The sequence below is a fragment of the Vipera ursinii genome, assembly GCF_947247035.1.
Source record: "Vipera ursinii genome assembly, chromosome: 5".
In the NCBI taxonomy this organism is placed as follows: Eukaryota; Metazoa; Chordata; class Lepidosauria; order Squamata; family Viperidae; genus Vipera; species Vipera ursinii.
In genome coordinates, this window is record NC_139518.1 from 13125671 (window position 1) to 13150972 (window position 25302).

General features: G+C 42.2%; 1 protein-coding gene across 4 annotated transcripts in view; it reads right to left on the minus strand.

The window, feature by feature from the left end:
• NAALADL2 (N-acetylated alpha-linked acidic dipeptidase like 2) overlaps positions 1 to 25302 on the minus strand; it is a 474305-nt gene that overhangs the window by 143437 nt on the left and 305566 nt on the right. For all 4 annotated transcript variants that reach the window (XM_083363590.1, XM_083363589.1, XM_083363591.1 and 1 more), the window contains one exon: positions 16857 to 17003. In XM_083363590.1, the coding sequence (XP_083219716.1) occupies positions 16857 to 17003 (147 nt within the window). The remainder of the gene's footprint in view (positions 1 to 16856; positions 17004 to 25302) is intronic.

Sequence of the window (25302 nt, forward strand, 5' to 3'; positions counted from 1 at the left end):
ATCCACCTCCAAGAGTTGTATTCAGTGCCAGGTGTTTCCACACTTATCTTCAAAATTAATGTCAAGGACAGCTCTGTTATTCAGTCAGCTCTCACAACAGGAGAAAAGTTTACTTGCTGTATCAAGTTTTGCCACAAGATGTCATCAACAGCATATAAAATGCAATGTAAAAAAATCTTTTTTCCCAAATTAATATAAAACTTTTGTAGCATTAGTCCCATTTTTTCTTTAATTCACAGTTTAGAGAGGAAATAGGGTAGTAGATCCCCACCAAAAAATAGGAGCTTTTTAGTAAATGCAAATAAAATTACTTAATTTCTTTCCTGAATTACTTGAATTTCTTTAAGGCTTTAAGATTTGTTCCCAGAGTAGATATTTGCTGTTTTTTTTTTCAAAAAGTGGGGAAAGAATTTTCAGGAAAGTCTCTCAGGAACGTAGTTAAGAGAGTAAGAAAGGTAAAGTCTCACCCAGGTCCTCCAGATTGCTTCTTAGTGCTAGGTAGTGCTTTTGGCTTTCGGCAGGGAACAGCTTAATGATCGGCCATCTTTATGGCCGGTCTCTTCTTCGAGCCAAAGGAGTTCTCCTGGATTCAAGTGGACAACTCAAAGATAAGGCCTCCTCTTGGTAGTCGCCCCTCCAGGGTGATTTTCGACCCTTTTCAGGGTCCTCCAAAAAAGAAAGAACGGACGGCAGGAAGCAAACTGTTCCTGTGCATCCGGAAGCGCTGTGCACGCAAACCGGAAGCCACATTTAGTTGTTTTCCTGCAGACCTTTCATAACCCAAGAAGGTAACATCATCAATTGTAACAGCTGGGTAACAAAAGGTCTTCAAGAAAGCAACCAACTTCAGAGAGCACCAAGGACCCCACAGTTCAACCCTGAGCTACAAATATCCTTTATTGGAAAAATTAGGTTTCTCTAGCTGAAACTAGCTATATCATCACATGCACAACTTCTTCCTTCTTTACCTCACACAGTTTTACAGATGTTGCTTTTAAGTTCAAGCAAGATATTTGCATAAGATTCCCATCTTTCCAATAAAGGCAAGTTACAGATGGGAGAAGGCAAGGCCTCATTTAATATACCCAACTGACTGGAACTGCTGACAGCATACTTCTATGGGTCATGCTTTGCATTCTAGCAGCTATGTATCACTAAAATTGTGTTCATGCAAGACACTTACCTTGCTTTTTGGTATAATCCATTTTGTGGATTTGCACATTATAGTGAACCATACATGGAACAAGGTGCCTGGATGTTTGCAGCATGTTAAACAAGAAAAAAAAAGCTTAACTAAAATTTAACCTATCATTTGAATGAATCAGCCAGATGTTTAATTCACCTGTTTAAACCTATTACATGAAGAATGCATGCAGTATTTTTTTTAAAAAAAGTCAGGTCAGCTTTTCTCATCACTAAAATTAGCATAGAAATAATCTCCACGTATCAATATAATTAATGTAAAAATAACAATTTAAATCTAGAGGGCAACGAAACACCACAAGGTAGGACATGAATAATCACCCTTCAAATTAAAATTCAATTTGCTCAACACAGGTTGCATGACAAAATGTGTCTTAGTCCACTGCTGGAAGGTGAGCTGGAAATGTTAGAATTAGGACACAGTTTTGCTCTGAAAAATCAGCCGTGTCTAATCAAAAGCATGTAGGACTAGGAGTTTTCTCTAAGTCCTTGAAAGTATACAACATCCTTGAAAGACTTCAAAAGGAGGCCTTAGCCAAGACATATACCTACACACACACACACACATAGAGACCATGGACATTTTTGCAGTGACTATTGAATTAAATTAATGGGCCGTGGTGGCTCGGCAGTTAAAGATGCTAAGCTAGTCAGTTGGAAAGCTAATGGATCAGGTTCAAGACCCAGGGGCCACATAATGGTGAGCTCCCATTACTTGCTCCATCTCCTATTCACCTAGCAGTTCAAAAGCATGCAAATGCAAGTAGATAAATAGGTACTACTTTGGTGGGAAGGTAACAGTGTTCTATGAGCCTTGCCTTTTAGTCACGCTGGCCACAGAAATGTTTTCGGAAATGGAGTTGAGCATTGCCCCCAAGAATCAGATATTTTTGTTCATGTATTTAAATGCTGGGTGAATTGCAACCTAGGTAAATAGCATTTCTAGATAATTCTTGAGAAGGTACATCCAATTTTAGTTCTGCTACTATTCCAACTTTACTTCTCTTACTATTCACACTTTAGTCCTCCCAGTTAATATTCCCAACTCCTTCTAATGTATGGGCTGTTTACACAATGTCTTAACTAGATCAGCTATGGACTTAACAGTTACTTTCACATAATAAGCTACACATGGTTAGTGTTAAACTTTATTAGGTTTTTCTCTTATCTTAGTATACAGTACAAACCAAACTATTTGATTAATTTATGGCTCAGTGTGTATTTCATAAGCATCCAGAATGGATTAATCCAGTAACTAGCTGCAGCATGTATTAATTCATTGTTTTGTCACAAAGAAAACATGCTCACAATTGGATATGAGTGAAGAATCTAAATAAGATAAATAAAACATATATAGAACATTTTATATAAAAAGCCATGTTTGCTTTGTTTTTTTGTAAACTGGCTATTGACGGTTGTTAGATCCTTAGGTGGCAATAAAAATTTCCATAGTTTTCTGGAAGAGAAAGGTGAATAGGACAGACTATGCACAAGAAATTGAAAAGTTACTTTCAAAAAGGGCCAATATTTCAAAAAAATAAAAATCATTCTGGATTTCTTCTGAAAAAGATGTAATTTCCAATAATCAAAATGCTTCAAAGCATTTTAATCCTTAAAAAGAATCTTCCTTTTTAATAGCATTTTTAAAATGTTGATTTCTGATTTTTAAAACTCATGATCTCATGACATTACAGAATTTGCCAGCAGCCCTGGAATATAATAGTAGGGAAATTTTTATGCCTTGTTTTAGAGGGAACAGCACTTATGTTTGATAGAAGATATGGAGAAAAAAAAACCTTTATTGTTTGGATGGTAAAAATAAATGTCCTGAAAACTTTACATGGTCAGAAATTAGATAGCTGCTATAAAATTCTTCATCTTAAATGCATTAATAAATAACAAAAATACCATAGGGGAAATCATTTTTAGAGATTGCATAGCACAGTATTTTCTAAAAACAAACTAATAACATCAGCTGTAATCTTGATCTAGCAGTCTTTCTAAGAAGAAAATATGTCATCTTATGAGCTAAAACACTGTTATAAACGGACAGAATAAAAAGGATGAGCAGTGAAGAGATAATTTTTGAGAAAAAAATATTGGTTAATTTGCAAGCCAGATCCTTCTTTAGATTATGGAAGACTGTACTAATGGACATGAAGTTCTTTACTTTATATAAGCCAAGCATTACTTTAGAAACAGGAATGGTAAAACTACAAATCCAGTTTGGATCACCTTTCACTGAAAAAGAGCAAAGCGTGGCAGTCGGTGCACTATTGGGGCTAGGTCACAGGTCTGCAATCCGCGGCTCCGGAGCCACATGTGGCTCTTTCAGATGTCTCCTGTGGCTCCCAGTTCTCCGCCATGTACAATCCAAAAAAAAAATGCGGGACTAAAAAAGTTCAACCAATCAATTCAAATATGCAGGGTAGGTGCATATCTCGCCTTGGCTCCACTCTTCAGTCAAACCCTGTTCTGCGCATGCGCGCATGTATGCGCACACATGCGCACACATTTTTTGCGGCTCCCAGTTTTTCCTTTTGTGAGGGAACCGGTTCCGAGTGGCTCTTTCACTGTTTTAGGTTGCTGATCCCTGGGCTAGGTCATCTAGGAGAAATTGTAGCTTTCTGGTTGCTAAGATTCAACAACCACTTGATGGCACATAATCAAGCAATACAGGTCGTTCTCGACATACAACCGCAATTGAGCTCCAAATTTCTATCGCAAAGTGAAACATTTGTTAAGTGTGTTTGCCCCATTTTACGACCTTCCTTGGCACAGTTGCTGAGTGAATCACTGTAGTTGTTAAATTAGTCAAACTGTTGTTAAGTGAATCTGGCTTCCCCATTGACTTTGTGTGTCAGAAGGTTGCCAAAATTGATCACATGACACCAAGATACTGCAACTGTCACAAATACATGTCAGCATCTGAATTTTGATTGCATGACCATGGGGATGCTGCAATCGTCGTAAGTGTGAAAAACAGGTCAAAGGTCACTTTTTTCACTGCCATTGGAACTTTGAATGGTCACTAAACAAGCTGTTGTAAGTTGAAGACTGCCTGTAATCAGTTACAATGGTTAAATAATTGCCTTAAGTTTCTATGTCTCCAATCCCTACGTTCTCTAAACATTTCTTTGCACTTAAAAAAAAGTGTCTGCATTTATCTGTGTGTTTGATTTTGGAATTTTATGAGATTTGGGTTTTTGTGAGATTAAAGAAAGAGAAGCCAACATAATCTCTGTAACAATTCATTCCAGAGTAGATAAATATAATACTCTATAACCTATTAAGATGATACTATCTATATATATATAATGTGTGTGTGTTTGTGTGTGTATGTATGTATGTATGTATGTATACTGTATACTGTATACTGTATACTGTATACTATATATATATATATATATATATATATATATATATATATATATATATATATATATATATATATATATATATATATATATATATATATATATCAGTTTCCCTTTAATTCTTTGTTAGTAATTTACACAAATATATGAATTGTCCGGTGTGACTACTGCCTGTTTGATAGCCTTCAAGATAGGCTGAAAACAGGAAATAAAGATTTGCCCCATGTTTGGGGCCTAGCAAGGTAATCTAAATAGTTAACATTTGAAACATATCTTCCCTTGCAGAAAAAAGCTAACAGAGCGAGAGGGACCTTGTGGCTTAGAGGCAAATAACACTGCCTTGTATGCAATCAGCCCAGGTTCGAATCTCAGAAGGGTATAGCTGACTGAGGACGACTAAGGAGTCAGAAATGCATCTCAGTTTCCCTTTAATTCTTTGTTAGTAATTTACACAAATATATGAATTGTCCGGTGTGACTACTGCCTGTTTGATAGCCTTCAAGATAGGCTGAAAACAGGAAATAAAGATTTGCCCCATGTTTGGGGCCTAGCAAGGTAATCTAAATAGTTAACATTTGAAACATATCTTCCCTTGCAGAAAAAAGCTAACAGAGCGAGAGGGACCTTGTGGCTTAGAGGCAAATAACACTGCCTTGTATGCAATCAGCCCAGGTTCGAATCTCAGAAGGGTATAGCTGACTGAGGACGACTAAGGAGTCAGAAATGCATCTCAGTTTCCCTTTAATTCTTTGTTAGTAATTTACACACACACACACACACACACACACACACACACACACACATATATATATATATATAAAGTAAGCAACCAGTAATGTTTTCTTAATCTTTCCAAACACTTCCTCCGCCTAAAAGGCCACTGTAATTCCAGGAAATCAGATATGAGCAAGAAAGCAACATATATTTGAAAATTTTCTAAATCCTCTATAAATGACATATTTGATTAAGGGCCACATTTTAACTGATTAAACCACCTTAAATCTGAATCTTATATCGCTGTGTCAATATCTAAATGCCAAACAGTACTTGAGTGGAAGTTGGTGTATTTTAGAGGCTTCACAAGCCTTTGTCATTAGTCCTTTTATTTCTGATGTTTAGATGGTATGTGCCAGTGGTTATGCAAACAAAATGACACAATGTTTTGTTAAAAGTTTGTAGAAGGTGATTGTTGCCTAAATAAATGAAATAAGTAATATTAAACCAGTACAAAGACTTATCTAAGCTGACAAATATGTACAGGGATGGGGTTATTCTCTTCCACTGTTGCTCCATAGCAGCTAGTATTCAAATTGATTCCTTGCAAATATCGAGGTAGTAAACAGTCATCATGAATATCAGTCAAGATCTTCCATCACCCAGGACATGGTGGGCCCAAAGGTGCTTTCTCAAAAAGTCTTGATTTATTTTTCCTTGAAAATGTTTCATTTCTCATCCAAGAAGCTTCTTCCATATGGAACTTATGAAATACACTGAGCGTTAAACAACACTACCTAAAAAATTAAGAAAGTCCAGTTGCCTTTTTGAAAGCATCTTTGGGTCATCATGAACAGTGATTATGAATGACTTATTTTCCATAATTTTTTCCTTAACCTTTAAGTGGTAGCCATCAGTACATTCAATGTCAATAAATTGTGATGTTTCCTACTCTTTCTCAAGATAATAAAAATCATAAGGAGCCCTCCCATTTCAGCTATTCATCAGTGCACTAGTCTCCATTAACCTCAAGAAGAGGGTCAGAACTCCAGGTCAAAAGAGAAATACATCTTGAATTCCAGTGTGAGGAAATTAAAATTTTACAGTTCTTCCAAGAAATCTATGCCTTTCCTATTCCCCTCCTCAACAAGCCAGAGATAAGAGGAAATATAAGAATAGTTTTCTCCCAAAGGTGCTTTTTTAAAAGGCAATTGGATTTTGTTTTTCCTTGAAGATATTTCACTTCTCATCCAAGAAGCTTCTTCAGTTCTGATTCATTCCATACTAATTAACTGCTTGGAGAAAGCTGGCATGGGCATGACCACATTATTTTATCATTCTGAACATCTGCAGATACAATTGCAGAAATAAGATATCCAGGACAGGCCTTATAGTAAGAGAAACTGAAGCTATATTCTTAAATAACAAATGCTGAGAACAGGGCTTTTTTTCTCATAGAACGCTCAGAACGGAGTTCCGGCACCTTTTTTGGATGGAACCTTATAGGGTAGTCAAGGCGGGTTGTATGACATTTGTGAGTTCTGGCACCTTTTTCTTTTACAAAAAAAAGCACTGGCTGAGAAGATCTTTATTAGCATACCACAATATATTTGTTTATTAAGCTTTTATGGGGGAGAAGTACTATTCTCCCAGGACTGAATTTCTGATTATTATCATTAAATTGATCACAAGCTATGGTATTTCCATTCTGCTAAAAATCTACTGCACTGATCTACTGCACCTGCCAGCATGATGGCCTGTGTTATATTTATTCCTTTTTATCTTACCTCAGGTTGAAAATAACTGCCCTATTTATTCAAATCCTACATGAGATTATTTATGGTGGCAGAAAGTAGACTCACCTGAATAATTCAGAACAGTTGAAGAATGAATGAACATTACATGTATTTTTTCCATACTGGTGTCCCAACACAGCTTTCATTAACCCCCAGTCCTCAAAATCTATTTAACTTCAAGACAATGCTAGCTGGGGATTATGAAAATTGAATCCAACCATATTTTGTAATCTTCATGCACTCCAGGTAAAGAAACCTCTTGCCAGCAGAGTTAGCTGCCAGCAGAAACATTAAGCGCTGGTATGAATCCCTTCTGTGAGGAACTGATATCACATGGAGGTGATGATAGATAGATAGATAGATAGATAGATAGATAGATAGATAGATAGATAGATATGATAGACAGATGATAAGAGAGAGAGAAATAGATAGGCAGATAGATAGATTATTTTTAAAAAAAAACCCAAACATTTACATAGCTGCCCATATTATAAAACTGGGTGGCTCTGAACGAACGAACGAACGAATGAACGAATGAATGATTATCCTGTTTGCTTCTGTCATGTCAATCAAGATAGACGCTACAGAAAAACTCCTGCTCTGATTAAGTTGGAGCCTTCCAATTCTCTCCTAGGCCCTGCGCAGTGTCCAATTCGGAACACAGAAGCTGTGTAGAGCAGCTGTTAAGTGACAGAAGAAATGAGCCTTGGACCACAAGCCTGTCATAAACATTGCACACTTAATCATGGAACATCTGCTTTTCCATTTCTTTTATGACAACCTTTGCCTTGCATTTAATCTAAAGCAGAATGATTTTTCTAATAGGTGCAACAGTGTTTCACAAATTGAAAAGTCTTCTTGCTAAAAATAAAATACACCAATGACAGGACAATTCAATTAGCAGAACCATTTCTTATTAAATAATGCGGGCAGGACGGGGGAGAAATAAAAGAAAGAATCACTGTAATTTTTGGCAAATCCAGAGACTACTCTGCCTTTGCGAAATTTAATTATTAGCAAATTAGTAGTGCTAATAACACAGAAGGGATTCCAAGATCCTGCTTCATTTTGGCAGATAATGAAAGCACCTCCCCCCCTCCCAAAAAAACCCTCCCCATTTTCCTTAAGGACAATGACAGGAGTTAGAACACATTATCAAAGATATATTCCCAATTTTGATTTTTACTCATGACACCTATTTACACAAGGGAGTACCTTAAAATTAAATAATGCCAAAGTTTTATATAGTGCCAAACTTTGTTGAATGGGAGCAGTTTATCTGAACTTCAAGAAGGTTTCTGTTTTGTTTTGTTTTGCAAGAAGTTTATCTAGAAGTGCCAGCAATTGATTTGGCAACTTTCTATGTGCTAAGAAATTAAATTATAGACTTTCTTTTAATATTGTAAGAAATATGGATAGAACAATAGACAATCCAAGGATGCAGGTTAATAACTGATCTCCTTCTGGCTATCCTCCAGATCTATGGACTTTTAACTTCCAAAATTCTCTAGACAGTGTGGCCATTACTGCAAAATTTTAGAAGTCTACACATGTAGAGAAGGCCAATGTTGAAAAAAGATGTTGTTGCTTCTGGGTTAAGTGACTTTAAGGAAACATCTTTAAGCAGATTTCCATTTACAGTATACTGTGAATTTCAAGCACTATGTGTTGGATGCCTTATTTATTTCCATCATGCTAACCTCTCTGGATGGCTATTTGTTTATATGACACTCTTGAGTCCTGAAATGTAGTCTTGAATATTAAAATAAATCTTGCTTTTTGTACTGGGACCATATTAGATGTTTTAATGTTTTTTAATTGTTTTAATGGCTTTACCTTTTTGTTGTTTTAAAACATTTTTAATATTTTAAATGTAATATATGTTTTTTGATTGTGAGCTGCCCAGAATTGTTTGCTGAGATGGGCTTCTATAGAAATCAATCAATCAATCAAATAAATAATTCAATTAATTGGATGAGAAATATTTTCGGATTTCACACTGAAGTGTACTTTATTTATTTATTGGATTTTTATCCCCCTTTATTACTTTATAAGCAACTAAAGGTAGTAAATATATCTAATACTTCTTGCTTCTCCTATTTTCTCTATAATAACCCCATGAGGTGAGTTGAGCTGAGAGAAAGAGAAAGTCACTCAGCCAATTTTCATGCCAAAAATGGGACTAAGAACTCTAAATTTCCTGGTAATTGGCCCAAAATCACTCTTCCAGTTTTCATGCCTAAGGAAGGCCTAGAACTCACAGTCTACTGGTTTCTACGCCAATACCTTACCCCTCCATCAAATTGATTCTCATTACCAAGAGCCTTAAACAACACTACCTAAAATTCTTTAGAATAGATAGATAGATGATAGATAGATGATAGATAGATAGATAGATAGATAGATAGATAGATAGATAGATAGATAGATAGATAGATGATAGATAGATTGTTGTGACTCAGGGCCAGCCTGTGGGTCCGACAGCCGGCTCCGATGTATCGGATGACTCAGATGAGGGGGAGGAGGGAGACAAACCGGCTGATGATGGTTTGGAGGCTTTGCAGAGCCCTCAGCCGGGGACCTCTTCTCAGCTGCGTGAGCCCGATAGTGCGGAGGATGATGACCCACAGCTGGCCCTGTTCAAGGACGCCCGACGCAGGAGGCAGTCGAGCAGGAACAAACAAAGAAAGGCTGTGGAACTCCTCAGGAGGAGGCACAGGGAGACCACGCCCTGAGCTCTCAATAAAAGGAGTGTTTGGGGAGGGGCTGGTTGCTGAAAGCAACTCTTCCGCTTGAGGAGTCAAGCTCTAGTGTTTTTGTTAATTGAGTAATAAATCTTGGCAGATGCCTTTTAGCCTTGGACGCTCTCCAGTCTCTTCTTTCTGAATAGGGGTTTGCCTTACTACAAGGCCAGAAGAGGGCTGGTTCAGAACAGTTTGCTTTCAGCCTCCCACCCCTTACTACTACGATGGAGCAGCTTCTTGCCGAGAATGCCCAGCTCACCCAGCAACTCACTTTGTTGGCAGCTCAGGTGGCTCAACTGCAAGCTCAGGTACATGCTGCACCCCCACCCAGGAGGAAATGTCAGATAGCTATGCCGGATAAATTTGCTGGTAATCCAGAACTGTTTCCTGCCTTCCTGGGACAATGCCAACTTTTTATCAGTGTGAGAGCAGCTGATTTCCCCACTGACCGGGATAAGGTGGGGTTCGTGTTGAGTCTTCTGTCGGGGGATGCAGCTCGTTGGGGCACGCCTTTGCTGGCACAGCCTAGCCCTTTGTTGGATAACTTTGGGGGGTTTTGTGACCATATGCGCCTCATGTACGAGGACCCAATTAAGGCGCAGACCGCCACCCGACGCCTGAAAGCTTTGAGGCAGGGTCAGCGCCCCCTACATGCCTATATCAGTGATTTCCGGCTGCTTAGCCAGGATTCCGCCTGGAATGAGGCTGCGCTCGTGGATGCCTTCCAGGATGGCTTGTCGGAGGAGGTGTTGGATGAGCTGGCCCGCGTGGACATTCCCTCAGACCTGAATGGGCTGATCCATCTTTGTCTGCGGATCGATGCCCGGCTGCAGCAGCGAAAGAGTCGCTGTGCCACCCCACAGACCCCTGCCGCTCCTGTTGTGCGTGAGCCCCCAGTCCAGAGGGAGGAGCCAATGGAGCTGGGTGCCACCAGGTCCCGTCTCTCGGTGACGGAAATGGACAGACGACGATCGGGGGGGTTGTGTTTTTACTGTGGGGACCCTGGATATTTGGCTGCTTCTTGCCCGAGGAAGCGTCAGCGGGCATCAGTGACCAAGCCTGCCCCGAGAAAGTCTTCTACTTTGCTGTCGGGAAACGGCCCGAGCCCGATCTAGACGGTGTGATAGATCGGGCGACCCACAACGACCACGCCGAGCGACGCCGTTCTGACGGTGCCTGTGAACCTCCACGGCATTTGATTTTGGAGGCACGTCTGATCCTTCCTGGCAAGCCAGAGGGGATTCCGGTCCATGCCTTAATTGACTCTGGGGCTACCACTAACTTTATGGACTCGGCCTTCGTGGCCAAATGGGCTGTTCCCCAGTGTCCGGTGGATCCGCCCATGCTTGTGGAGACTATCGATGGTCGAGTGCTCCTGTCCGGGCCTATTACGGCCACCACGCAACCCGTGTGTATGGCCATCAGTTCTCATGTGGAGGCCATCCAGTTCTACATCACTTCGGAACTGCACTTCCCCGTGGTCTTGGGATTGGCGTGGCTCCGGGCGCATGATCCACAGATCTATTGGTCTCAGAACTTGGTCACCTTCCCAAGTTTGCAGTGCGTGGATCACACCCGCCATATCTGTGCCGGCCAGGTGGAGGGTTCCCCAGGGGTTTCCTTGCCTCCCGAACTGTCCGACTTTGCTGATGTGTTCAGCGAGTCAGAGGCGGACCAATTACCCCCGCACAGGCCCTATGACTGTTCCATTGATCTAGTCCCTGATGCGCCTCTCCCAGTGGGGCGTTTGTACTCCATGTCGGAGCCCGAGTTGGCTGCATTGCGGGACTTCCTGACAAAGAATTTGGCTCGTGGTTTCATCCGGCCCTCGTCCTCGCCAGTGTCTGCGCCCGTGCTCTTCGTCAAAAAGAAGTCGGGCGAGTTACGGCTCTGCTGTGACTACCGGAAACTCAACGCCATCATGGTGCGTAACCGCTACCCGCTGCCCCTCATCCCCGAGCTCTTGGACCGACTCCGGGAGGCTAAGATCTTCACGAAACTGGACCTGCGTAGAGCTTACAACCTCGTCAGGGTTCGGCCGGGTGATGAGTGGAAGACGGCGTTTGGTACTCGCTATGGACATTTCGAGTACACGGTGATGCCGTTTGGCCTGACCAACGCCCCCGCTGTGTTTCAGCATTTTATGAACGACATCTTTCGAGATCTGTTGGACCAGTTTGTCGTGATTTACCTGGACGACATCCTGATTTACTCCCCGTCGCGTGAAGCGCATCATCAGCATCTCCGTCAGGTCCTGCAGCGCCTCCGGAAACATCGGCTGTTTGCCAAGTTGGAGAAGTGCCAGTTCTACCAGGTGACCATCGATTTCTTGGGTCACCGCATTTCTCCTGAGGGCATCGCCATGGAACCGAGTAAAGTTGAGTCGTTGCAGAGTTGGCAACCCCCGCGTCGCGTGAAGGATGTTCAGTGACTTCTTGGATTTGCCAACTACTATCGAACATTCATCCCTGGCTTTGCTGCCTTGACAGCCCCCCTTACCCGGCTCCTGCAGAAGAAGACTCGGTTCCAGTGGAACGCCCCCAAACAACAGGCGTTCCAAGCTTTGAAGGACGCCTTCATGAAGGAGCCCATCTTGAAGCATCCTGACCCGCAACGGCCGTTTGTCGTGGAGGCGGATGCCTCCGACATTGCCATTGGGGCCGTGTTACTCCAGGCAGCGACGCCCAACGGTACCCTTTTCCCTTGTGCGTATCACTCCCGGAAATTGAATCCCTCGGAGCGCAACTATACCATCTGGGAGAAGGAGCTGCTGGCCATCAAGGCGGCGTTCGAGGCTTGGAGGCATCATCTGGAGGGGGCGTGGCATCAAATCGAGGTCCGGACGGACCACAAGAATCTGGAAAGCCTGCAGACCGCTCGGAATTTGAACCAACGCCAGATCCGGTGGTCCCTCTTCTTTGCGAGGTTTGACTTCCGGGTGCGGTACATACCAAGCGGGCACAACCAGAGAGCGGATGCTCTGTCCAGGAAGCCCGAATACACCCGAGTGGAAGACAAGCTTCCGCCCAGGACCGTGATCCCCGTCGAGTCTTTTGCTGCGGTGCGGGAGCCGGTGGATATACGGGCTCAGATCCGGGAGGCGCAGCAGCAGGAGGCGTGGGTGGCTCAGCGGAAGGAAGAGGTGGGGCCAGATTCGCCTTGGTCGGTCACGGATGGACTCCTGTATTATCGTGACCGGCTCTATGTTCCGGGAGGGCCACTCAGGGGACTCGTCCTCAGCCAGTGTCATGATAACCTGGCTGCGGGGCATTTTGGCCTGTTCAAGACTCTGAACCTGGTCTCCCGTACCTTCTGGTGGCCCCGAGTCCGACACGATGTCCAGTCTTATGTCACCTCCTGCGTCCCATGCAGGCAGGCCAAGTCAGCGACAGGGGCCCCGCCTGGTTTACTGCAGCCATTGCCAACGCCCAAGAGACCCTGGGGGGCTGTGTCCATGGACTTTCTGACGGATCTACCCCCATCCTCCGGCTTCACGACAGTGTTTGTGGTGGTGGACATGTTGACCAAGATGGCGCACTTCATCCCCTGTCGCGGCTTACCGTCAGCTCGCGCCACTAGTCGCATGTTCATCCAACAGGTGTTCCGGCTGCACGGCCTTCCCGATAGGGTCGTCTCCGATAGGGGGGCTCAGTTTACAGCCCGCTTCTGGCAGGAGTTGATGCGGGCGTTGGACATTAAGGTTTGCCTCTCGTCCGCGCATCATCCTCAGACCGACGGGGGTACCGAGAAGGTCATCGGCATCTTAGAGCAGTATCTGCGCTGCTACGTTAACCTGCAGCAGGACAATTGGGTGGACTATTTGGCCATAGCCGAGTTTGCCTTTAACAACTCGCAGCACACCTCCACGCAGATGACACCGTTCTTGGCCAACGTGGGTTATCACCCCAGGTTTTTCCCCCTTTCTCCCGTGGACTCACCGGAGCCGGCAGCGAATGAATTCATGGCGGAATTACAGGCGATCCATCGGTTGGTGCGACGGCAGCTGGAGAAGGCCAAGGCCGACTACAAGAGGTTCGCCGATCGGTCGAGAAGGGATACGCCTCCATTATTGGTGGGGGATCGGGTCTGGCTGTCCACCAGGAACCTACCATCCACTCGGCCGGCGAGGAAGCTGGACCACCGTTACCTTGGACCGTTCCCAGTCGAGGCCGTCATTAACCCGGTCGCCTATCGTTTAACTCTGCCACGTTCCCTGCGCGTGCACCCCGTCTTCCATCGGTCCTTGTTGGTCCCCGAACAACCGGCTTGTCCACTTCGCCAAGCGGAACCTCCCCCATCAGGACCTCGTGATGGCGACAGCACCCCCGAGTACGAGGTCGCCAGCATCAGGGATTCCCGCTGGCTGAAAGGTCGCTTCCAGTACCTGATCGAGTGGAAAGGGTATGGGCCGGAGGACTTCACATGGGAAGACGCGACCGCCGTTCATGCCCCTGCGTTGGTGACTGCTTTTCACGAACAGTTCCCATCCCGACCGCATCCGGATCGGCAGACCCGGGGGAAGGGCCCTGCGGTGCGGGATAGTGTTGTGACTCAGGGCCAGCCTGTGGGTCCGACAGCCGGCTCCGATGTATCGGATGACTCAGATGAGGGGGAGGAGGGAGACGAACCGGCTGATGATGGTTTGGAGGCTTTGCAGAGCCCTCAGCCGGGGACCTCTTCTCAGCTGCGTGAGCCCGATAGTGCGGAGGATGATGACCCACAGCTGGCCCTGTTCAAGGACGCCCGACGCAGGAGGCAGTCGAGCAGGAACAAACAAAGAAAGGCTGTGGGACTCCTCAGGAGGAGGCACAGGGAGACCACGCCCTGAGCTCTCAATAAAAGGAGTGTTTGGGGAGGGGCTGGTTGCTGAAAGCAACTCTTCCGCTTGAGGAGTCAAGCTCTAGTGTTTTTGTTAATTGAGTAATAAATCTTGGCAGATGCCTTTTAGCCTTGGACGCTCTCCAGTCTCTTCTTTCTGAATAGGGGTTTGCCTTACTACAAGGCGAGAAGAGGGCTGGTTCAGAACATAGATAGATAGATAGATAGATAGATAGATAGATAGATAGATAGATGATAGATAGAAGATAGATAGATAGATAGATAGATAGATAGATAGATAGATAGATAGATAGATAGATAGGCAGGCAGGCAGGCAGGCAGGCAGGCAGGCAGGCAGGCAGGCAGACAGACAGACAGACAGACAGACAGATAGATACCTAATATTTTCCTGCAAATACACGGTCTAGTTTTTTGTTTTGATTTTTGATCAACCAAGCATTGATTCATTGGTTGCAACAAGAACTGACTAACTAGCTTGTCACCTGTGCCTGATGGCGTACTTCTAATAGTCTGTATCAAACAAAGCCACATTGTCTTTAAGGCAAATTGAATTACTTTTATTTTGGCTCCATTTAGATTTATCCTTTAACTTTAGATTCATTTCTAAAGGGGCTAAAGGAGATGGGACATTGAGACATCCTTGATTAGCTTTTTACACATTATTAAAAACACAGAGGAAAACATCTTGATCACCTCTCCTAGTCGCTGGGAAGGAAAGAGAGAGAGATCAAGGTCTGCTGGTAATCCCAACAGATTATTCAGATTATGACCCATATGATTTCTTCTTTACAAAAAATTGCCTGACCTTAGCAACTCATGCCTCTTATCATCACCCAACTGGACTACTGCAATGTTCTGTAGATGGATTTAGTTTGCAGGTGACCTGAAGTTAAAAACCAATCATAAACACAAAGGCCACATACCTGGAGAGAAAGCCTATCTACATGGAAACATATCTATATTAGAGTTATAGCACTGCTCTTTAATCACTTTCTCCTTTTTTTAAAAAAAATGTTTTTGTTCTGGGGATGGTGGTCTCTGTTTATTTAAATAATTAAAGTGGTGAAGGGAAAACTGTGTTGGAGGTAAAGCCTTAACCTTTGCTATAATTGTCCTAATCTTAATCAGACAGTGTTGCTTATTATTAAAAGTTTTTAAAAGTTTGGACTAGGCAAACTAGAGCCTTGGTGGAGCAGTGGGCTAATGCCTCCTTAAGTAACACCAGCTGCCTGCAATTAGTGCAGGTTCGTGTCCCACCAGGCTCAAGGTTGACTCAGCCTTACATCCTTCCAAGGTAGATAAAATAAGGAACCAGATTGTTGGGGGCAATTAAGCTGACTTTGTAATAATGCCGCTTGGGGGGGGTGAAAGCCCTGATAAGCAGGCATATACATAGAATGAAGGCTACTGCTAAGCTTGTAAGCCGCCCTGAGTCTTCGGAGAAGGGCGGGATATAAATGGGATTAAAATAAAATAAAATAAATACAGATACCATGAAACTGTTTGCCCTTAGAAACACAAGAACAGGAGAAAAAAAAACCTTGAAAATTGTTGCCTTCTGGAGAGTAGCAGATTGAAATACGCTGTTTTAACTTGTTGTTATCATTATCATCATTATCGTACTGTCATATACTACGCAAAGAACTTAGATATTTAAATATTTCTGTATTGCATTTTTTTCTTCTTATTTAAACTAAATTCTCAATGCTAGTAGCATCCATCCTTTTCTGTTTCTCCATCAGTTTGTTTTTTTTTTCTTCCTCATTCATTTTCCAGGCAGGGTGTAATTTATACATTCACTATGCCTTACATTTAATTTTAAGGGCAACCAGCCATCTTTCAAAGAAAAAAAGAAGCAAAAAATCCACTATGCACAGCTCATGTTATTGTGAATATCACAATGATGTTTCACATTAATCCTCCTGCTGCAATTTCTTTGCTAAGCAGGAGACAGCAAGCATACATTTTCCTTTTCAATGGAAACATGGCATGCACTTGGAGAGGACCGATGTGTCCAAATACTGTGCCAAAAACCTCTTGTTTCCCCTTGTTTCTTGCAAGAAATAAGAACATGAGTCAGCAGCTTTTGACAGCTACTTTCTTAATGTACAAGAATCTGCAGTGTAAAGCAGATTTTGTTTTCTGATTTACCAGTCTAACCTAGCAACTTCATTTACAATTACCTCTAACATGGTTGAATCCTGGTATGAAAATTGCAAAGCCGGGACTCCAAGATGGTTGATGAAATAATCAGAATCCCCTTGCATTTGAATTGAACTAGCATTGGATCCCATGCATTTCTCTGGCCCAAGACAGGTGACCTTGTAGTTCTGAAACACACAAAATGCAATGTAAGATTAGGATCAGAAAGCACAGGTGCAAAAAAGAAAAAAATATGCCAATATTGCAAAGAAAAAAAAAGGCAAATGAATGTGAAGCATCCCCAAGCCAGGATCATCCAACACAGAGTTAATTGTGATGCCTAAGCTGCAAAACTGGAGAAAAACATAAATTTGGACATCATTAATGGCAATGGAACCAGTTGGTTGAACTTGCCTCTGTGGTCCTGCTCATAAATGTGCCAGTAAGCTGAGGAGAGAATATAGAGAAGAAAAAGAATATTTGTAGCTCAAGATTGAACTGGGGATCCTTGGTGCCCTCTGATGATTTTCTTGCAAATGTGTCATTGCACCATTGCTAGCACTGATGATGTTACCTAGTTGGTGATGAAACATCTGCAAGAAAGCCTCCTAAGCTCAGAGAGCATCAAAGACGCCAGAAAAGAAACAAGATTTGGGAGAATTAGTGACAGACAATATAATTTGAAATGCAACAATGATTCTTTCTTTCTTTCTTTCTTTCTTTCTTTCTTTCTTTCTTTCTTTCTTTCTTTCTTTCTTTCTTTCTTTCTTTCTTTCTTTTTCCCAGTCACTAATAAAAACTATCAGGCTTTCCATCACATTAAGTTTGTGATTGAAAAGTTTCATCTTAAGGAGATGTGGTGGCATAGTGGTTAGAATGCAGTATTGCAGACTAACTCTGCCCACTGCCAGGGGTTCAATCCCAATGGGCTCAAGGTTGATTCAGCTTTCCATGAGTACCTAGACTGTTGAGGCAATATGCTGATGTTGTAAACCACTCAAAAAGTGGTGTAAAGCACTGTGGAGTGATATATAAGTCTAAGTCACAGGTGTCAAACTGCTGGCTTGTGGGCCGGTTGCATCACATGGATGCCATGCCCACCCCAGCTCTGGCAATGCAAAAAAAGTTGTGATACGTTGCAACACATCATGTGATGTGGCAAGTTTGACACCCATGCTCTATGTGCTATTGCTATTGCCTTCGCAAAAATTGTCAAGATCACTGTTCCCTAAACCTTTCCTCATGACCCAAGAGAATCCAGCAGCTTTTGATGCACCAGGTCAGATGCTTGGGTGGTGTGCTCATCATTTATTTATTTATGTTTTTGTAGACCAGCTCATTTCTTTTATCAAGTAAGCTAAGATAGGAGAGGTCAGCCTATGGGAGAGAAGCCATTCAAAATCAGGCTTTTATACTGAATATTAGTGCCACACTGTTCTGTCTTTGTCCCACCAGAAATATTCATTAAAAAGAATTGTAGGCCTCAGTTAGGCCCCAAAGGATATAGAGCTGCCTAAAAAAATGAAGGCATTTGTTTAGGAACCAGCTTTAACTCTTTGGCTTAAGTTGTCCATCCTTTTGAATGCCGTTTCAACAGCAAGAAAATAAATTCCTAAATTATTTGCCTCTGTGTTTTGCAGGCCATTTTCTCCAGCTTTTGCTACTCAATCTTCCAATTACTGTAACACTGCCAGATTTTATCAGGCATATGTATGGCATTTCTGGTAGCTACAACCCCTCTTTTAAAGGATGTACTAGGAGAGAACACTACTACTATGGGAATTCATTTTAATTAGAGATTGCTGCTTGCAAGTCTCTTCTTGACAGCAATTTGGCCAGCTTTAATTAAAGGCTCTGGTTCCTATTCTATTCTTCAGTAAACAAGCTTGATGAATGCATTGCGATACAATGGCTATACTGCTAATTATGGATGGCAAAATTTAATGGGTTTATCATGTACCCTCTGGCTCTGGGAGGTGCTTCTGGTTACTTTTCTTTCTTCCTTCAAAATGAAAGCATAATCCCATTAATCCAAGGATTTATGGTTTTTGGCTGATATCACCAAACTTTCCTGAGTTAATTTCTTCTGCTCTTCAATTTCTTCACATATATTTGAGGTTATATAAATAGCAGGAACGTGGAAATGATATAGAGCAGGCATGTCAAACTCATGACATCATGTGAAGTCACGTGACATATCACAACTTCTTCCCCATTGCTGGCAATGGGGTGGGCACGGTTTTGGCATGACACATCTGGCCTGTAGGCTGGCAGTTTGACATGCCTGATATAGAGTGTTGATGTTTAAGAAATAATCAAGTTAGTTATTATTTATAATGTGGTATAAACAGGTTATTGTTCTGTTGTGGCATATCTACGGCTATCAATCTATGTCTTGCTTGGCAAGAATATACTTATTTATAAATCTGTGGTTGTCATAGATGGAGGTTTTCTTAGATCTAGGACTGGGATCCCCTTAGAGCCATTCTTTCATCTACACTGTCCCAGTTGCTCTCTCTTCCTTTCCCCCCCACACTCTTGAGAAGCAACGTCTGCACAATTCTATTTCATCACAAAATAAAAAGCACTAACAGAACATCACACCACAAGCTCCATCCCTTTGATGCAAGTGGCACAGATAAAAAAAAGGGGGGGGGGCAGGACTTATTTTGCAATTCTGCAAGATCCTTCCAACCTCACCAGTTCCAACTTTTGATTAGCAATTCTAATAGCCAATCATCACAGGTTATTTGCATTGATGGATTAATCAACCAAACCCTAGTTGATTAATGACTGATTGGTCAGTCATGGTCATTAGTAGGGAAATTCCAATAGTAATTGTTTTGTAAAGTTCATTCAGTGATTATTTTGTAAACTTTACTTTACTGCAATAATCCTGCAGCATCATTTCAAAGGGCCTTAGAAACATATTAAGCAGTAATTTAGTTGGTTTTATTTAGTATGTTGGGTGAACACAATGGTGGTTTATTTATTGAAGTTAAACAATACATAAGCTTTGTGTGTCTTGAGGTCCTTAGTTGTAAGGGGGAAAAAAGCATTATTTCACAATCATTTCCTATCTCCCAAATCCAGATCCATTCTGGACTAGTTGACTTCTAAGGTCCCTTTCAACTCTATTAGTCTGTTAAAGTCAGTAGTACCAGCTGACCAGCTGATCACAATCAATCAGTAAATGAGTGCCCTCCTTTGACTACAAACAGGATGCATTTGGATGACGACAAAACATGAAACCAGTTGGGCTCTACAGAAAACTACTCATTAATTACTAAGCCATGGTTTGTTTTACTGATATCTCTTGAATAAACCATAACTGACCAAAACTCAGTTTAAAACATGGATTACAAAAATGGCAAAAACTGACCTGATGCATTACCCAGAGCAAAATTCAAACAAATAATTAAAACACATGATTGTGCAATGCAATAAGTGATACAATTAGTGATAATGTGATTTATTTGGTTTTGCTGAGCATGTCACGTCATAATCATCTTCAGTCAATTGTTCCTGGTCTAGTCATTTTTTAAAATACATATATCCATATATACATTAAATCCATCTCTGTGTGTGTGTGTGTATGTAAGCACCAGCGATTTCAAAAATGTGTTATCTTTGCATCACCACAGTAGGCCTTTAACAGTTGACATGATGAATATTTGCACTTTTCTTAGGGCACCCTATTGCTAAAAAATATGAAAGGGGATGGAGCCTGAATTTACTATTATACATTGCCTTTTCTAGTACATTCATATTTTTACACAGATATAAAAACAGTCTCAAATGTAAGATCATATGTTAAAACATAGTTGTTTAAGTTTAATTTATAAATATATATCTTGCTCAAAAAAAAGTTAAGACACTTTTTATATTTACTTGAAAAAATACTGTTTATGAGTAGCAAGATAAAAAATATGTGTAATCCAAAAATGAATTTTCAGGAACCACAAAGAGTATTTAATTTTTTATTATGCAATTATGTAGTATTGAGTAGATATTTTTTTAAAAAAATATTATTTCATAGATCATCCCTCTTGTAAGCAATATTGATGTGTTTGTGATAGTGATAGAGATACAAATGATCAATATTACTTGTAACACAATGATTAACCACACAGTTCAACTTTTACTGTATTGTGTATTGGAATATAAATAGCCCTATAAAAAAATGTGAAATACTGCCTAACTTTGACAACATTACAAAACAAAAAGAGCAAAGCAAATTCCAGTAATGGAGAGATATACTAGAAAGTGGAGCCTTGGTGGAGCAGTGGGCTAATGCCTCCTTAAGTAACACCAGCTGCCTGCAATTAGTGCAGGTTCACATCCCACCAGGCTCAAGGTTGACTCAGCCTTCCATCCTCCTGAGGTAGGTAAAATGAGGACCCAGATTGTTGGGGGCAATTAAGCTGACTTTGTAATAATGCCGCTTGGGGTGTGTGTGAAAGCCCTAATAAGCAGGCATATACATAGAATGAAGGCTACTGCTAAGCTTGTAAGCCGCCCTGAGTCTTCGGAGAAGGGCGGGATATAAATGGAATTAAAATAAAAAATAAAAATAAATAAATAAAAGTGGGTTCCTTCAGCATGCTTAGCAACAGTTTATCTAGCCATCATGTAGGCTTGTTTCAGGATACAAAACAAATCTTTTTGTACAGATTTGCATAATGTACAAAAAGAAAACCAGTTGAGCCAAAAGCTTAATAGTAGATCTGGCTCTCTTTGACCTAAAGCTGTCGTAGAAAGCATTCAAGCACTAGTATAAGACACATTCATTCATTCATTCATTCATTCATTCATTCATTCATTCATTCATTCATTCATTCATTCATGGATTATCATGATCTGCAAACTGAGCCACTAGGGTGTGCAAATCATGTTTATTGCCAAGCCCAACTTGGCAATTCAATCATTGTGGCTTCTACAGCAAACAATAGTTAAAAACAAGTCACTGCTTATCAAGATGTATCCCCCATCCCTCCACAGCACTTCTGCCCTTGAACAACTCATGAAACAATAAGAGGTTGATTCTGCTCAATACTGTATATTCCTAATTTGTTGCTGCTGGCAAAGAAAAAACCACGGTCCCAATTCCATCTTCCACACTACTATACTTTCACCTTCATTCTCAGTCCAGAACTTACAGAAGGCAAATCTTCTCTAGATGATTTCGCCGTGTAACTTCATACGTTCAGACAACTCTGTGCACTCATTTAGATTCCCTAGAATTAAAGGACCTTCCAGGGCATCAAAGGAGTAGATCAACATGCCTGGAGAACACCAGATTGCAAAAGACTATCAAGAGCTTTATTGCAATATTAACAAATGAATATTGTGTCTCTCAATATTCCTTACCAAGTTGGAAGCCGAAATAAGAGTTAATTTACCAGAGCAGAAGGTTGTCTTAGATTGTATTACTCATATACAGATGGGAAATGCTTGTGAAATAGAAAAAGTAGCTGCCAAGCTGTCTAGTCCTTTGAGTAGTTGTTACTGCTGCCCTACAGACAGATCTGGCTTTTCTGAGCTATATTATCTGTATTCCTGAGTATTTCAGATGCATTAATGTCTGTACTGAACATTCCTACTGTTATGTATTGGGCTGAATTGTAGCATCACATGGCAAGCTGGAGCAGCTAACGGCTCTCCAGCAACCCAGACTCCAGGTCTCCAGTGCTGCTATTTGGCTGCCCCGAGGCGGAAATGGTTGCTTTAAACCCATTGGCTGCCACCTAGGGGCCTGGCTATAAATTGTTGCAAGCTGCAGCCCAATTCTCAGTTCGGATCCTGCAAGTAATAAACCATGAGCTTTGCTGAACTCACTTGCCTTGTTTTCTTTCCTGCACGAAGAACCCGCTACATAACACTGGCGAAGAAGGTGGGATCCTGCTTCCCAAAAAGAGCTGAAGTCCACTAGGGGAGAGGCAGTTCACACCTGGAGGGAAAAGGCATTTTCCGCCCCCTAAGGTCAGCTAGCAAGCTATGCTAGTGACCACGTGCTCAGTGGATTCATTCCCTGGGCCTTGGGAAGCAGGAACCAGCCGAAGACAGAATGCCAAAGGTCGGAAGACTTCATGAATTCGACGTCAAGCACCCAGAGGGATGGCGTTCCTACTTGTCCCAGGTAGAAAACTACCTCCGGACAAACCAAATCGCAGAAGATGAGCTGAAGGCTGGCATGCTGCTCTGTGTGTGCCGCCCAGCCACCTTCAACCGGGCTGAAAACCTCTTAGCTCGACACCGCTAGAATCGATTTCTTATGCAGACCTCCAGAAGAAACTAGGAGAACATTTTCAGCCAAAGATGTCAGAGATTGCCTGGCGCTTCACATTTGATCAGCAAGTGCAGCAACCTGGTGAAACAGCATCAGAATTCATTGTGGCCTTGAGGCAGGCCGCACGCCTCTGCAAATTTTCGAACCTTGAAGAGCGACTGTGAGACCGGCTCGTCTGCGGCCTGCGGAACCGAATGTTCCAACAAAGACTTTTTGCCAGACCAAACTTAACATTCTCAGAAGCTCAAGATAAAGTTATGGCAGACGAAGCTGCCAGGGATGCAGTCCAAACAGTCCAGTCCGCCAAGACAACAAAACACGAAGAAACAGTCTACCATGAGGACGCCAAACCCTCAGAGGAATCTTTGGAGGAAGAATATCCTGAAGTCAACAAGCTTCACAAGCAAACCAACGCGCAGCAATGCAGCAGCAAACAGCAAGAGAACACGTATAAGGCAGTTCTCTTACCAAGATGTAAAGGGTGCGGCAGCAACCATTTTTGCGCCGATTACAAATTCCAGTCAGCCACGCGCAGCGGTTTGCAGAGCTCGCCAGAGGTACTGGCCGCCCAAACACCAGTCAGAAGACGTGACCAGGAGAGGTACCGAGACCCAGGATAAATTCAGTGTGGGGCTTTGTAGAAGCCGTAGAAGCGTATGCTGCACAGGGGCCTGCACCCCCTCAAACCTAAACTCAAACTGCAAGTAGAGCTACAAGGAGTCCCTTGTAAAATGGAGTTGGACTCTGGCTCTGCTGTTTCCATTATTTACCAGGACACCTTCAATTTCATGTGCAGGTGCAGTAATAAATGGGCCAAGCTGAGGCCCTTAGACATACTCTTAACTGACTTTCAAAATGCTCAAGTCAAAGTTAAGGGATAAGCCACCTTGGCTGTAAAATTTAAGGGGTTTTATGGGCACCTGGATGTCATAGTAGTAGGGGGCCAGAGAACGAGTTTCGTAGGACTCGATTGGTTTGATGCCTTAGGCATTCAGTTAACTGACATCAACCGGACACAAGCTGCAAACCTTTCATCAGTTTGTGAGGACTTTGCAGATGTTTTTGATTCAGCCTTTGGAACATACATAGGCCTGTCTATCTCATTCAAGCTAGACCCCAACGTAGTCCCCATTAGGGTTAAGCCACAAAGGGTCCCTTTTGCCCCCAATCATAAAATTGGCTCAGAAATAGACAAGCTTGTTGAACAGGGCATTTTACAACCTGTTGATGGTGGGGAGTGGGAAACTCCTATAGTCACCCCACTTAAGGCCAACAGGGAAATTAGGATATGTGCAGACTATAAATGTAAAATCAATAAAGCCCTTAAGCAACACATTTACCCTGTCTATGTGGTAAATCACATTTTAGCTTCCTTGCAAAGGGCTACTATTTTCGCTAAATTAGATTTAGCACAGGCCTATCAGTAATTGTCGGTTGATGAGGCCACAGCTGCAGCTCAGACAATCGTGACTCACAGAGGGGCTTTTAAAGTTAAGCATGTACAATTTGGAGTCAACGTGGCCCCAGGCATTTTCCAAGGAATCATGGAACGCACACTTAAAGGCATTCAGAGCATCTGCCCTTATTTTGATGATGTTCTTATTGCTGGGGAATCTACAGAAGTGTTAGCCAGCAGGCTCAGGGCTGTCCTACAGAGGCTTCGTGAAGCAAGCCTCAAATTAAAAAAGAGCAATTGTAGTATTGGGTTCCCTTCAAAAGAATTTCTGGGATTTCAAATTGATGCTAACGGTATCCACCCTGCGAAATCCAAAGTGAAGGCCATTAAATTGGCTCCCAGTCCTAAATCCAAAGGAGAGCTACAAGAATTCTTGGGCCTCCTCAACTTCTACCATGCCTTTCTGACTAACAAGGCTGCATTGGCAGAGCCTCTTCACAGGCTCTTAGATAAGAAAGCTCCATGGAAATGGACCAGCATTCATGAAAAAAGCTTCCAGGACTTAAAGGCACTGTTGTCAGTTAAATCCACTGTAACTCATTTTAGGGAGTCTAAACCAGTCTGTTTAGCATGTGATGCATCTCCTTATGGGATGGGAGCAGTCTTGAGTCATTTAGAAAAGAATGGAACACAAGTCCCTATTGCATTTTATTCTAGGACACTGTCCTCTGCTGAGCGTAACTACGCTCAAATTGACAAAGAGGCCCTAGCAATTGTAGCTGGAATTAAAAAAAAAAATCAT